This window comes from Cygnus atratus, chromosome 3 (assembly GCF_013377495.2).
Source record: "Cygnus atratus isolate AKBS03 ecotype Queensland, Australia chromosome 3, CAtr_DNAZoo_HiC_assembly, whole genome shotgun sequence".
In the NCBI taxonomy this organism is placed as follows: domain Eukaryota; kingdom Metazoa; phylum Chordata; class Aves; order Anseriformes; family Anatidae; genus Cygnus; species Cygnus atratus.
The window spans coordinates 5,099,980-5,114,811 of record NC_066364.1 but is presented as its reverse complement, the minus strand read 5'-3'; the positions used below and the strand labels follow the sequence as shown (position 1 = coordinate 5,114,811).

The 14,832-nt window shown below is 37.3% G+C and overlaps 1 protein-coding gene across 1 annotated transcript; it reads right to left on the bottom strand.

Annotated features, from left to right (window-relative positions):
* Nucleotides 1-234: 234 nt before the first annotated feature.
* On the bottom strand, nucleotides 235-14,262 carry LOC118256559 (cysteine-rich venom protein-like). Its single transcript, XM_050709451.1, has 7 exons — nucleotides 14,152-14,262; nucleotides 4,016-4,345; nucleotides 2,775-2,865; nucleotides 2,100-2,245; nucleotides 1,849-1,943; nucleotides 1,057-1,145; nucleotides 235-362 (listed from the first exon to the last, which is right to left on the bottom strand). Exons 1-7 carry the CDS (start codon nucleotides 14,260-14,262, stop codon nucleotides 235-237), a joined length of 990 nt encoding a protein of 329 aa, XP_050565408.1.
* Nucleotides 14,263-14,832: the final 570 nt, after the last annotated feature.

Sequence of the window (14,832 nt, the reverse complement as noted above, 5' to 3'; positions counted from 1 at the left end):
CACGAGTAGCTTAATCATGATTTCTATAAAGCCTAAAATAACATCAGAGGTTATCTGAGCTTCTAGACTAATTTGGGACTGACATAAGTGTGCGATTTCATAAAAAAAAAAAAAAAAAGTTTACATACAGGTCAATCTGAGCTGATACACTGAGCATGAATGCACTTCGTGGTCAGTTCTACTTTTTGCTAATAAGTAAGTCCCAAAGCAGCTACAGTGACATCCACCAGGATATTAGATGATTTGAGTGTTGCATTTACAGGTAGCAGCACACTTCTCTCTCACCACCGAATGGCGGCAGCCAAACAAGCTTTTCATATTTCTGCAGTTTGGAAATGCATCTCGATGCCTGCAAGGATTGGCTAAAATAAAACAGATAGAAAAAGAACATGAAATATTGATTGAAAAAAACAGTGCTGGTCTGATACTTCTGCATTTTCCAGCATGCATCTTCTCATTAATTTTCTTGCCTACTTAGCCTTTATACCTTTGCTCTGCTGTTCAAACTGCTTGAATATTATGTAAAAGGGAAAACAGACAGAAAGGTGGTATCTTACAGTTCCTGTCTATTTTTATACTTGGAGTTGCTCCGCGTGGAAGTCTACAATACCCAGGCTCATGTGGAGATCTTTATGTATACATGGACATATATGAACCTTGACAATCTGTCCATGCACTTAAGATGCACATGCACATCAAGACGTTGTCTTGAGCTTTCCAGGAGAGGGCAGCAGAAGACTGGCGATGTGATCACTCACTGCTTGGCAGCAACATAACGCACCCACTGGCATAGGATGGATGAGGCTGGAAGGGATTTATGGATCTCATCTGGTGCCCCCCCCTCCCCCCCCCCCCCCCCCCCCCCCCCCCCCCCCCCGCTCAAAATCGTGCCAGTTATGGTGGGCTATTTAATCACTATCATGTCTAGAAGGAAAACCAAAGAGCAATTCTATGACATCCTACCTGCAGATTGGCAAAAGGTAAGTATGGAGAAGGAAAAGGGAATGTTATTATTTGAGGTAGTGCAATGTTTGTTGTAAGGAGGCAAATACTTACTGCAAAGCCCTTTGTCGCAGTGGCCGGGACAATCTGCACATCTTGGTCCACTTTTATAAGGTGCAGCCACTTGCATTATGTTATTTCCTCTGAAATTTGAAAGAAACACAACACAAAATGAGATCAAAGTGTAGCTCTGAGCCACTGACAGTTGACTTTCTTTATCCCAATGAAAGACATCCACAGGTTTTGGGTAAAATGATTTTCATAGCTAGTCATGTTTCAGTTTGAGCTATGCATAGAATACAAGAACTTTGATTTTAAATCAAATAGGCATTTGGGGAAAGAAAACTAATTGACTATTTGCCTTTATATAACATTATCAGTTTAAAAAGTCTTATGTGCTTCCTGGCTGTGCTTTTCTAATGGCTTTCAAGAGCATCGTGGCTCATAAGAAAATTACCTCAGCAGCCACCTTCTGACATGAAGGAGTCAGAGATATGCTCTTTACCTCTGTGAATATTCATTTGCTGTTGGCTTTCACTTTTTGTCTGTCTTCTTTGTGGTCAAAGTTATAGCATGACTTGTGCATGATGCCTTATCCTTACACAGACAGACCTTTCTTTATTCAAATGCTAAAATTTCCCAAATTTCTGTTTCAGTGTGAAATGAAATAAATATTAATATTTAACCTGATGTTAAAAACACAATTCACATGCGTGTTTTCAAAATTACAAGTAGCTAAAAGAAACTATAGACATTTGATCCTACAAATCACCAATGGACTACTGGAGTTTTTGAAAACATATCCAGAATTATCACATCTTAAGAAAATAAAAAGGCAATACTTACGGAGGACAGTAATGGCAAACATAAAAGTAGTTGTACTGGTTCCTAGGACAGTAGGCAACTGCACATCCAACCTGGTAGCTGTTATACCACACTAGCTGTAGAATCAAAAATAAACATATTATTTCAGAGACATATTTTATTGAATTCTATCAATGAGATTTTTTTTTCCTGATAATAAATACCTCTCAGCAACCTTGATTGTACTCATATAATTCTAGTGTATCATTGCTGTTTGCTTCAATTATCCATACCTGAGCGTAGCTCTTGACATTGGCATTCTTTGTAGTTGCTCCAAAACCATACTTGAAATTGGAACCCTGACTGTTCCAGACTTGGATTGTTTCAGCCCATGTTTTTGGTTGAGAGGAGAGCAATATATTCTCACCGCAGGTGATGCCTGAAGTAGAAGTAGGTGTATTTTATTACATAGGAAGGAAGCAAGTTGTAGGGTGGAAGATATGACGGGGGGAGTGTAGTTACATCCTAAACAAAAGGTCTGCAATGCCAACCTATTTCCCCTGTGATTTTAAAGAGGACAGTACACTCGATCTTATGAAAGCAGCAGGGAATACTATTTTGATTTTGGTGAGCTTTTAACTACAATATGCTACACAAAAATGTCTATACTTAGTCATACCCACAGTCTTCTATTGTGCTATCTTGTCTCCAGCAGGAGCTAGGAGCTAAAAGAGGGTACTTAAAGAAAGGTACAAGAACAGGGCAAGTACACAGCTTCCCTCTCTCAAGCTCCAAAAGTTTGTCTTTCAGGGAATTTCTCTGACAAAGATGATGTTTTTGTGTTTAATAATTCTCCAAAGATATTCTACGACAGCTTAAAATGTATTCGTATTTCTAGTTCACATGAACAAGGGTCATCTGCAAATCAACATTAACCCATAAGCTTAGGATCCATGTTGTTTATGTACCGTCAATAACTCTCTGATCTGTTGGACTGATTTCCATTTCACACTTCTTTGCCCATTTCTGAGCATTTTTAGCAGCTCTCTCATTCCAAACCTGAAAGACACAAAGGAAGAAACAAGTCACAGGCAAATTTGTGCAGTCCATGAAGGAGAAGAAAAACATGGGGAATTATTTGCGCATTGAGTGCTGAATGCTTTGGGTTCCTCAAACGAAAGCAAAGGAGCTGTGCCACTTTATACTGCCGGGCATGGGACATGGGCACCATGTTTCTTCAGCCCTTAAGGGCTGCAGATCAAGCAATTCTGCAGAGTATCACACTGTCCTGATCTCCAGAAAATCCCGATTAATAGAAATGTTAAAACATACTATTGCCTTCTTTTACCTTTGTGTCTGAATTAACTTTGTATGGTACAGTGCTCTAAATGGTACAAATTTGAGCTTCAGCCTAGGTGGAGCTGAGATGTAGTGATAGACACCAGCTGGTCTTTGAACCAGGGGAATGTTTGCAAGACTTACCGTGCAGCCTTAACCATAAAGCACTGAGCAGCTCATCTGCCCGTTGGATAGGTATAACAAAAAATATCAAGAGTGATGGGTATGGTAACAGTGATGAGCAAAGCAAGTTCATCTGAGGCCAGATAGCTATGCAGGTCTAGGCCTTTTTTTGCCTTCCCATTTATGTTTAATTCAGAAAAATGCTGCTGGTACCCCAGCTCCACCCTTGCTTTGCCCACTTTCCTTCATTTGGGGCATGTGTTTCTTTTCTTCTAAGGTAAAAGTTTTCCCTGAAAAAGATTGCAGTTTCTGCCTATTGCAATGAGAAAACATAAAGCAAGAGTTTGTGATTCACTTTGCAGGCTATATTAATACAGGTTTAACAACAATAAATGGATATGGTTGCAGTAAACCTGTGTTCATATTTCCTCTAGACAGATGTCCCTAGATAAAGGAGACGTGCCATGTTGCTTAACTGAGTTTTGCTAACTGCAGAAACTGACATGTTGGTTATGAGAGAGGTTTGGAGCAGTGCTTGGGGCATGTTCTGAGATCTTTGCAATGATTTTACAAGTGCTTACAGCACTGAAGTGTGCAGACTTAAAGTATGAAGCCAGCAGAAACAAAGGGTAAAATTCTGATTTCTTACCTTTCCTGCCCTATCTACTCACTGAGTGTGGGGTTTTTAGAAGGCTACAATCTTCTACTAATAATCTGGAAAACAGGCTAGTGGATATGCATAGCTTACCATCTTCAGCATGTTCCTGGCTGTTGGAACTACAGATCTTCTTATTTCATTGTGTTCTTTAAGGATGACTTGCTTGTTTTTCAGCTGAATAATATTTTGTTGCTGAAGCATCTGTTGTTTGCTTTGCATCTGAAAACCATTGTATTTCTGTTGGGCTGGTCGCTGAGGTAGCTGGGGTTTCTGTAGTGGTATCTGTACCGGTTTCTGTATTGGTTTGAGTATCTGTTTTTGTATCGGTTTGTGTATTGGTTTCTTTACTGGCTTCTGTATTGGGTTTTTAATGGGAAGAGGTGGAAAGAGGGGTGTGTCCACTTGTTTATTCTGATACACCTGGAAAACAGTAAATGATCGTTTCAGTTATCTGAGGTTTAATAAGCAAGAAAGACTGTGAACTTCTTGTCAAAGTAAAGCTGCATGGAAGTTCTCAACTTTCCTTTATTGGTTCTTCTGTTCTTGTAACTGGTGATTTTTTTTATTTTTATTTTTTATCTTTTTTTCTCCCTCCTTTCATTTGAACCATCTTTTTAATATAGAGATGTGACCCTAAATGAAATTTGTAATTAGTATTTCTACCTTCAGCTGTCTCCACATCAAACATGGAGAAAGCCTAGCTCTGGAACCAAACGTCAGTACTGGCTTTGACCTTCTGTGAGCACTAAAAACTTCCTAGATCTCATCACTTGCAAGCTTTGGAAATATGTGAAGCTGGATCAGAATTTAAAGCCCTTTGCAGACCATCTTCTGAAATACATAAGATCAAGAAGGCAATGAACAATTTAAATTGCCTCTTATCCAGTGATAACAGGTTTTGAATCCTGGCAAAGAACAACAGTTGCAATGCCCACATTAGAGTTTTCAGACTGGAATGTTCCTTGGGAAGGGATTCTTCCCACTTAATATCTGAAAATGAATCCTCTCAGTCTAAGCTAGACACCTTACTCTTATTCATTACTGGAGAGGGCAGACATAGCTCTTCAAACAAAACCCAAACTCCTTTTTAGGACTGGAAAAGCTATTCTCTAGAAGTACCTCTTTCTCCTTCCTTTGTTTATAGCGAGAGCCTGGGAGAGACCTAGATGATTAATATTTTGATGCTTAGGTTGGTGAGATGAATTTCACCATTAGTGTGATGATTTCCATGCTAGGAACCAATTCATCTTACTTAATTTTAGGCATCTATACCATAGATGTAAATTTCTAAAAGTCATCTCAGTTTGCCTTTATGGTCAATGAGAAAACCACAACATGAGAGAGACTAAATTTTAAGATGTCCCAATAATATGAATGAATCCCACTTCCCACTGCTTTGAATTCAGAGCTCAATTCTAGGTTTTAAAAGCTGCAGTCAGTGACCTAAAATGGCACCTAATGCCATTTTAAATGCCCAGAGAGCCCTAACTGTTTGTACAGCCTGTAGAGCCTCTCATGAATGTCTCAGGCACCCCAGGCAATCTCAAACTGCACTAAGACATTTCTGTTTGGGCAACTAAACCTCCCTCAAGAGGTTTTGTACATCTTGTTCAATTTATGGCATTTACAGTAGTAGAAACTACTTCTCAGCCAGTTATTTTAAGCCCTTGGTATAGTCAGTTAAACAAGCAATTTAGGGCATAGATCACCTGAGCTTTGTTAAAGATAGGATAGGATAGGATAGGATGGATAGGATATTTCAGATGGAAGGGACCTACAAAGATAATCTAATCCAACTATCTGGATACTTCATGGCCAACCAAAAGTTAAAGTATGTCTAAAAGTATGCCTTAAAGTTAAGGCATTGTCCAAACTCCCCTTGAGCACTGACAGTCATGGGACATCGACTGCCTCTCTAGGAAACCTGTTCCAGTCTTTGACAGTCCTCGGAGTAAAGAATTATTTCCTAAAGAAAGAGATGATTAGCATTCCTAAAGAACCTATTTCTTTTCATTCCTTATTAAGCATATCTTGATAAATAGCTCACATCCAAATGTGTACATAGTAGATATCTACATCTTACAAGATTAATCCTCTCTGAAGAGAAGTGAAGACTAGATTTCTGCTACTTAGGTAAATTATTTTAGAGCAGCATCAGTTCATATTATTTTAGGAAAATGTATTTTAAAAATTATTTTTGTAAAAAGGAGAATATTTTTGATAGGCAGAATTTTAATACATAAATCTTAGAAAAACAGGAGTTCATCTTTGTTGTGGAAAGGATGTGCAAATAATAATTTCAACTCTGAATTGCAGAGCTCGAGATCACTCAACCCGCTAATGCAGGTATCTGTACAATGTCCTCAAATATAACTTTTTCGCATACATGAATGGTCCTACCTGTCCATCAGCTTGGTGTATCAAAGCAACCAGGCAAAGGACTGCAGTTATTGGGCCCATTTCTGCGAAGGAAAAAACAAGCAAAGAACAAACAAACAAAAAACCATTAATCTCTGTTGCATAAAACTTGTGGTGTACTGTGATATGTAAGCAAGATGCAAAACAGTTTCAAAATCAAATCCACCACAGAGGAGATTTTTTTTTGTCATTACATAATACCATTGCATGTGCTGAGAATGCACAAATGACTATATGATTGTGAATGGTCACCACTATCTTATACGGAGAGAAGGCTCCACCTTGTACTGAGGCAGAGACCACAAGTAGTATAAAGTTGCATGTTTCTTATAATAGATGGATCAACCTCCTCTTGATTTCTTTATTCAAAATGTCCTGAATTTGTAGCATTTTTTTAATCTTTGCCTCCTTGGATAAAATAAAGACATAAATAAATAATATCCATTAATATATTCACTGGGGCCACACCAATGTGCTGCTCAAGCAAGCATCATCTGTATTGGGAGCTTTTATTCTGGAGCGGGGTACTGTTTCCACACATCAACAGTTGTCTCCATTTCTTTCCTTCTTCCTGTTTCCCAATTAAATCAGCATCATAATCTCTCAATCAGATGGTGCTAATCACCCTCAAGCAGCATCTGGCACATAAACAAAACCTTCAGCCAATACTGTTGCTATTGGTCTCTGGCTGATAAGATACTTTACAGAAGCAAATACCACAGCATGCACACCGTCTAAAACTCACTCATATTCATGGAATATTTTTTTCTACATGTCAGAAGAAGCAAATCAAATATTACATATCTTTTTTCTACTGAAGACATACATGAAATTGCATCTTTTCAGTTGTTAAAGAATGAAGATTTGGCAAAATCCTTGGTGAGACAGACTTTGAACTCAACAGTTTATCATAAAACAGAATGAAGGAAGAAGGGAAAATATGTATAATAAAATTAGTTGAACACAGTAAACCTTAGATCTGGCTTCTGAGGAAAATCCAGTGTGAGCAGTACAGGTCAGTGGTAGAGATCTAGCAAATCCTGCTTGACAGGGAAACTATTGGTATAACAACTTTTAAAACTGTAAATCTACTATGAAAATATTGTAGATTCACCGATTCATCTCTGCTAAGTGATTAAACAAACGTTGATTTTAGGTGAGAAGAATGAGTTAAGAAAGGCTGTAAAGAGCTTTTCCTTCTGGCAAGAACCAAAAGATTGATTAACATCACAAAGAATTAACAGCAAGTTTCCAGAGTCCTGTAAAAACAACTTCCATTTCATTCTTCTTTTAATCAGTGGTACAAATATTTTTTATTCCTAGAATGATGATTTTGAAGAGATGGCAGTAATGCCTGTAATATCCTGTTAGCTGTTTATTAATATTAATATCCTGTTAACTGTTTAATATCTGAAATTGTCTCTAGATTTATGATATGATTTCCCTTTCATTTATGTTGGGTTTGTTACTGAAGTCAGAGGATTTTCTTGCTCCTCTGTGTGTGAGTCAGCTCTATATGTGTGGTGTCAGAAATTGATGCTTATTAAAGTAATAATAATAATAATAATAATAAATTAAATAAATAATGATAGGGGTCCAGAAAAAGTGTTTTCTTCCATTTATAAATAGAGCATCAACTCCATTACTTTCATCTTCACTGAGGAGCACTGTGGTCTCTGCCAGGGCACAAGTAGGTCCATTTCTAATTCTCGTTTGGAGCTAAATCTCTAAACTAAATTCAGTACTGGGCAGAAGACATGGTAATGGCCTACATGAAGTTTTCCTTATGCTTGAGATCCCTTTTATGTTCACATTCTATGAGTATTCCACAGTAGTTTACAACGTAGGAAACACTTTCCATTATGATTGGAGCTCATTCAACCAGAGAACATAAATGTACCATGTGGCTATGCCTAGCCAAAAGATCTTGCTAATATTATATCTTGTGCTAATATTCACAAGAAAGTGTTCATGAACAAACATAAGGCATGAATCAGTGTATCAGAAGAATTTTTTTTTTGGATGCTTGGCTATGCAGAACTTCAACATACAGAAACAAGATCTTTCTGTGACTACAAAGAAAAATGCTGCAACTGGAAACATGAAACATTTCTAGCTTCAGCAGTAAACTTGATTAAAATACTACCACACATCTTCAATTGTCAGACCACACAATCAAATCCATCTCTTAGACTAAATTTATTTGGCATTAGTTTCAAAATCAGAAGATGACTGTTCCCAGATACTTCCATGTCAATAGTACACTACTCGATCAACTAAATCACTTCTATGCTTTTGAAGAGACAAATACCAGCAACATAGTTTTATGTAGCTCTGCTTGAAAACTCGGACATTTCATGCAACTTTCATCAGATGTTAAAACAATATTAAAAATCTACTAGTTAAAAAGCTAGAAACAAATTCTATTTGAAAAATAGAATGTAGACTTTTTTTTTTTTTTTTTTTTTTTTTTGTGTGTGTGTATGTGCGTGTCTGTTTAATCCTGGTACTTCACTCCTCAGCAGAGACTTTTTCCTGCCAGCTGATAAAACTTTCAGGGCATAGCAGGTCTGAAAGTTTACAACAGTAAGGATATTTGTCACTTCAGTTACTTTGATATATTTTTTTTAAACTGTCTTTGAGTTTGCATTTATAAATTTCATTTTTTAACAAAATTTTCATTCTGCATTAAGAAGAAACAATCGTCTTATTGTATATGAGAAGATATAAAAGATATTTTAAAATGGTATATACCTGAAAGCTTGGACAAGTACTTGACAGCTATAGATAGCAAAATTTTGAGTCTAGCTGTAGTGATATACACCCACATTCCAGATAAATAAATTTAACGTAACAATAATTCAAGTTTTATTAGAAAAACATTTCTTATGATTGACTATAATCAAATACAAAATGGATTAATATATGTTCACATTTGAAGAATGAAGCAAGCAAGACCAAGTGCTGCTTTTTGATATAAAGAATCACAAATTAGACTTCATGTAAAGTGTTCCTCACCCAGACAGGTAGACGGTTTTCTAAGCAGAAAATGTAAATTGTTTTTAAATTCTGCCTCTGTGGTAAATACAAGCATACATTTTCTTTTAATTACCAGGTTTGGTAAGACTTAGATATTAACTATGTTAGCCTGCACAACACAATGCACAATTAATGCTGACCAAGTGACTCTATGGATAAAATTTCTAATAAATTAAATTCTCCATACATTACCTTTGTCTAGCTAGACTTCTCTCTTGGGAAGAGTGGTAGAAGTCAGAGGCTCTCCTCACTCTGGGGTTGTATATATATATACATTCTCTTCTCTTTCTTTGTCAATATTTATTGCAGATAAATGACATCAGCTTTGGGGTTACACATTTCAAAAGAAAGAACTTATCTTAAGAAACAGGTGACTGAAAATGAAACAATCTAACTGCATTGCTCTGGACTTCTTTTTTTTTTTTTTTTTTCCTCTTGTTTACAGGGCAAGGAAAGGGAAGATAAAAAGGCTGTTCTTTTGCAACACAAAATGACTTTGCCAAAAAAGCTTGTAGGCTGATCAGCAGGCTGTAGTGCTGAAGTTGTGTTCACAGAATGAAAGCTCAAGTTTTGGGATAGCTGCTTGGCAATTGTCTTTTCTGTCTGTAGCAAAAGAGTGGTATAAATTTTTTGAGGCAGAAACATAAGTCAGCCAGTCACCTTGTGGCCATGCACAGAATGACCTACAAACTGGGGAACACAGTGACATTTTCCTCCAAGTTGTTCCTGAACTTTCATTTACTAAATAAAATGTATATTGCATTAGGTCACTGAGGCCAAAAGGCTGTGGCACTGAGCATTATTTATATGCTCAATAAAAGACTGTCATCCCATGTGTTGCACAAGAGTAAACTACTTGTAGACTGACTACAGATGTGTATCTCTTCCCCTTCAGTCTGAAGAGATATTTGAATTGTGTTTGATTTATTTTTATTTTTATTTATTTTTTTCTCTCCAGGACAGCATCATTTAACTCACCTCATGGCACCTTTACTTCCACTGTCCCTAAAGTAGTATCACAAATTCAACTTTGACAGATTTTCAATGCTCGGCTCTGTTCTGTTTAAATACAATTTGTCTTCCTTCCTTCTGTGTTACCTGTTGGCTTTCAGAGGTCTAAAAACATCTCCTCATTCTTTACATGCGGTTCCCTTCCTCATCCTTGCCTTTGCTGTGATGCCTCTACACTGAGCACCATCTTGGCTGATGCTCAGTTGAGTTTACTATCTATAAACTACAAATTCAATTTTGTTTCAAAATTTCCTGTTTTCTGCAGAATTTCTGCAGCTGTTGGTAACATTTTAATATTGGATTATCGTTCCTTTGTAACAGAGCTGCTTTTGTTCTTTATTTGTATAGCGGGCAGTACTATGGGAAGTCACTTGTGATAAGGTCTCCCATATCCTTCAATGTTCTGAGATAAGGGCAAGGGGGCTTTTTTCTCTGTGGTAACTTTTTTTCTTTGTTTGTTTGTTTTTTGTTCTAACTTCATAGACTACAGTTATTATCACAAGAAAGCCCAATAAATTGCCTACCATCGCTATTAAGACTGCATCTCTCTATTGACTGTGAGGGAACGCAGAATTTAGCAACACCAGATACTTGATGTCTTGGAAGATTGTTCCATTTTTTTCCCCAATACCATGTAGAAAGTGTTTATCCAAGCTTGACTAGAAGACTTTAACTGGAAGCACACATTCCCTTCTGAATCACCCCATCCATTGCACTCAGTAATTTTCATTAGTTTGCTACAGTCACCTGAGCTTTATTTGTATTGTTAAAATGAAATAATACCACTGCAACTATTTCTTTAAAACATGACACACCTGTTTAAATAGTCAAATCCATTTATTTTGTAAAGAATATCTGTCAGATACCCTACAAATCATGGTCTATGGGTTAAATAACTGGGAAGAAAACAAAGATTAATAAAACTGACATCCGGAACCATGGTACAAAGAGCAATTTAACATATCAATTCCCTCTCTCTTAAGTGGACTACCTGAAAGGGTGGAGCAATTTAATAACAAAAAAAAGATAAAAAAAAAAAAAAGGGGTTAATTCCAAAAGATTCTGCAACTGTATTTTTTAATTTATTATTATTATTATTATTATTATTATTATTATTATTATTATTCTTAGATACATCTATGGAAAGTTAGTTAGTTCAAAACATAAACAAATTCAGCTTGAGAGATTTTAATGTGGAAGTTCTTCCAGCCCGTATGTAAATTTGAACTATAAGAGACTGATGTGAGCCTAGGCAATGCAGGCAAAATTCCAGTTTCTTCAATTCCTCAATCCCACTGAAATTAATGACAACTTAGTGCCTTTGATTAAAATACATTCTGTTCTGTGTGTTCACATTTTGTATAGATGTTTTTCTTAGCTGTACAAAACACCCTGAAGTACTGATCATTTTAGCTAATTTTGCTTTGCAAAAAGGAACATTATCAATTAATACAACCCAAATCACCTTCCACTCCAGACGTAGAGTAGAACTATTAACAAGAAGATAAACAATGGGGTAATAATTATAACAGATGTTCAGATGGGCATAAATGCCCCCCCCCAAAAAAAAAAAAAGCTAGCCAAGGAAAAGGCAAGGTACAGAAATGCAGAAGCTACAAGAATCTTTGAAAGCTGTCGGACTACCAGAGTTTTGAGATACTGGGCACTGACAACTTGCATGTTGAAAATTGTGATTCCAGCACTATTCTAATACTGTTACATTGTCTTTGATCTGGAGGAGCTGTGTGTTCAGCCAGTGTGGAGAACAGGTAGAGTAAATCCACCCTGCCCACAGTAACACATGCTGTAATGTCTGCCCTCAGCTTTTGGGGAAGAAAGCCACTCAACATGGCTTTTCTCCTCCGTCTTTCAGTCCAAGTAGATGCACCAACTCAAATGCTGCCCACTCTGTCACAACTGCAGACTGAAATTTGCTTTCCCTTTACAAAGGAGATATTTCAGGCACCATTGACTATCAGTGATTTTTCAGGTCCAACCTCAGAAACAGGCCTGCAGACCTGCAGTGTGACTGCTTCCCATGAGGGCTCAGCTCCAGCTTACATAGTTAATGACTTCAGCTATAGCTACCTTTGCCTAAAACAGGCTATACAAACAACTGAAGGTTTTCATGAATGCATTTTTTGTTTGCTATGTGAGTTTGCTGGGAAAAGGTGTTTCTTAAATATAATAATAGTGACGGGCAACGTGTGGCCCTTTGCCATGAATTCTTGAAAAATGTTTCAGCCATTCGTACCACATATAAGCATTTTAACCTTTTCTTATGCTTGAAGTAAAAGTATACCAAAACCATATTGTAGACAACACGAGGTCTGGTCTTCCTGTAACAGTGTCCAGTTGGTAAAAAATATCTTGAACTTGTTGAGACTGAAAAGTGTGTTAAAATGTAGAAGAAAACAGGAAAATCTGATTCACAAGTCAGTGAATTCTACACTGACTATTCCATTGGACTGGCCACAGTAAACAAATGAGGAACTTTTGGAGCAGTGAAAAGATGCATTAAAGATGCTCCACCTAAGGTCACAGTACACCAGCATGAAGAATCACTTGGAAATGATATTGTTGATTAATGACAGTCTGACTTGTAATAATTAATGAAAGTCCTGTATTTGGCCACAGCCAAGCTTATTTGTGCAGCAGCTTCTCATCATGTTCATAACAGCATAGAAATGACACTCTGAAATGGGAACCTGCTTTATAAAGGACATATAAAACCTTCATAACCAGAGGATGCATTACATGCTCTGTCACAGTGCAACTCAATTAAGAGGGCTTTCCATGCACCTTGTTGAAACTAATCCATTCCATGGTCTGACATGCAGGAATCATGGAAAAGAGGCAAGAGGGAGCATTTAATTGCATGAAAAAGGTCCTGATAAAAAGCACTGTAAAGGGAGTCATATAGTTCTGGCTCCTGCATCCTGTAATGCCTTTGCCTTTTGCAGAGGCATGATCTGATAGAAAATGTACACACAGTGCAGGAAGCAGAGCTTGGAACACTCTGATTTCTTGAGTGCTGTAATGAGCTGTAGAAAAATAATTGTTAAAAAAAAAAAAAAAAAGTTTCCTGGCTGAAACCGATATACTTTTGCAAGATTCTGATATTGGAAAGTACCCAGTTATTCACACTAATATCAATGATATCTAAGTACATGTGCTTACGTTAGTGCTTTTCTATGATCAAGGTGGGGAAAAGCAAATTCACTTCTTAATAAATGAATCAGATGAACAGACTCTTTTGAAAGAAGTCATGAAAGTTAGTTGTATTTAACTAAAAAGGGTATGTGGATGCCTACATAGTTCACCCATTGTAGATCTATGTCTGTGCAGCCCTAAGTCTAAATGCAGAAGCCTATATATAAACTCTTGGCACCATTTCATATGAAACAAGATGTACAAGGCACAGTGCACTGCTAAAGATGTTACACGGGGCATAGGGAAGTTCTACTCCCTTCCAAAGGGTACTTGGAGGTCTGGCAGGATACTCTGGGGCACCTCAGCAAGTTCTGGGCTTCCAACTGAATTAAGTGCTTAGACACGACTATCAGGGCTGTCTTGGGAAAGTCTTATCTTATGCTAAGATATGTACATGTTGTCTTCATTGACCTACATTCAAGTGGATCTCTAGGTGAAAGGCAGATGAGATCAGTAGTACCTGATCCCCCCGGAACAGATCCTCCTGGAAGCAATGTCAAGGCACATGTAGGATAAGGAGGTGATCTGAGACAGCCAGATTATACCTGACCAGTCTGGTAGTCTTCTATGATGGAGTGGCTGCACCAGTTGACAAGGGAAGACCTACCAATGCCATCTACCCGCAATTCTGTAAGGCCTTTGACATGGTTCCGCATGGTCCCTCATTTTTTGCAGCCAGAAATTGTTATATAAACAGTAAATAAATACTCCCAGCCTTCTGTTTTCTTTGTGCGACATATGTCTCATAAATTATGTCTATATAACAAATTCATCTCATTCAGAAAATCTACCTTCAGAGTTGTGTCTGATGGCTTCGTTTCACCTACCATTACAAATTCAAGTGCATTTACAGACCATGGCTGATTTAAGTTGTCATCCTTGTTCTGTGTTTTGACTTTCTGCAGTATTTTATCGTTTTAAAAACTGGAACAGTGACTCCTTTCTATTTGGTTTGCCTGGTACATGTTAGGACATGTTGGAACCTTCACACAAAACTTATTGAATAGGAAGTACTGAGAAGGAGGGAAAAGAAAAGAGACATAAAAAGAGAACCCTGCAAAAGTAAGATACAAGTATACTGAAAGGAAGGTCAGCTAAGAAACAGGACACCATTGAGCATGACTGTTGAATTCATACCCACATGCAGTTATGCTTTGTGAAGGGAGCATGACAATGAGCTTCTCAGGTGACTAGAACAAAATTTTGCTTGTCTTGTGTCCATTGAC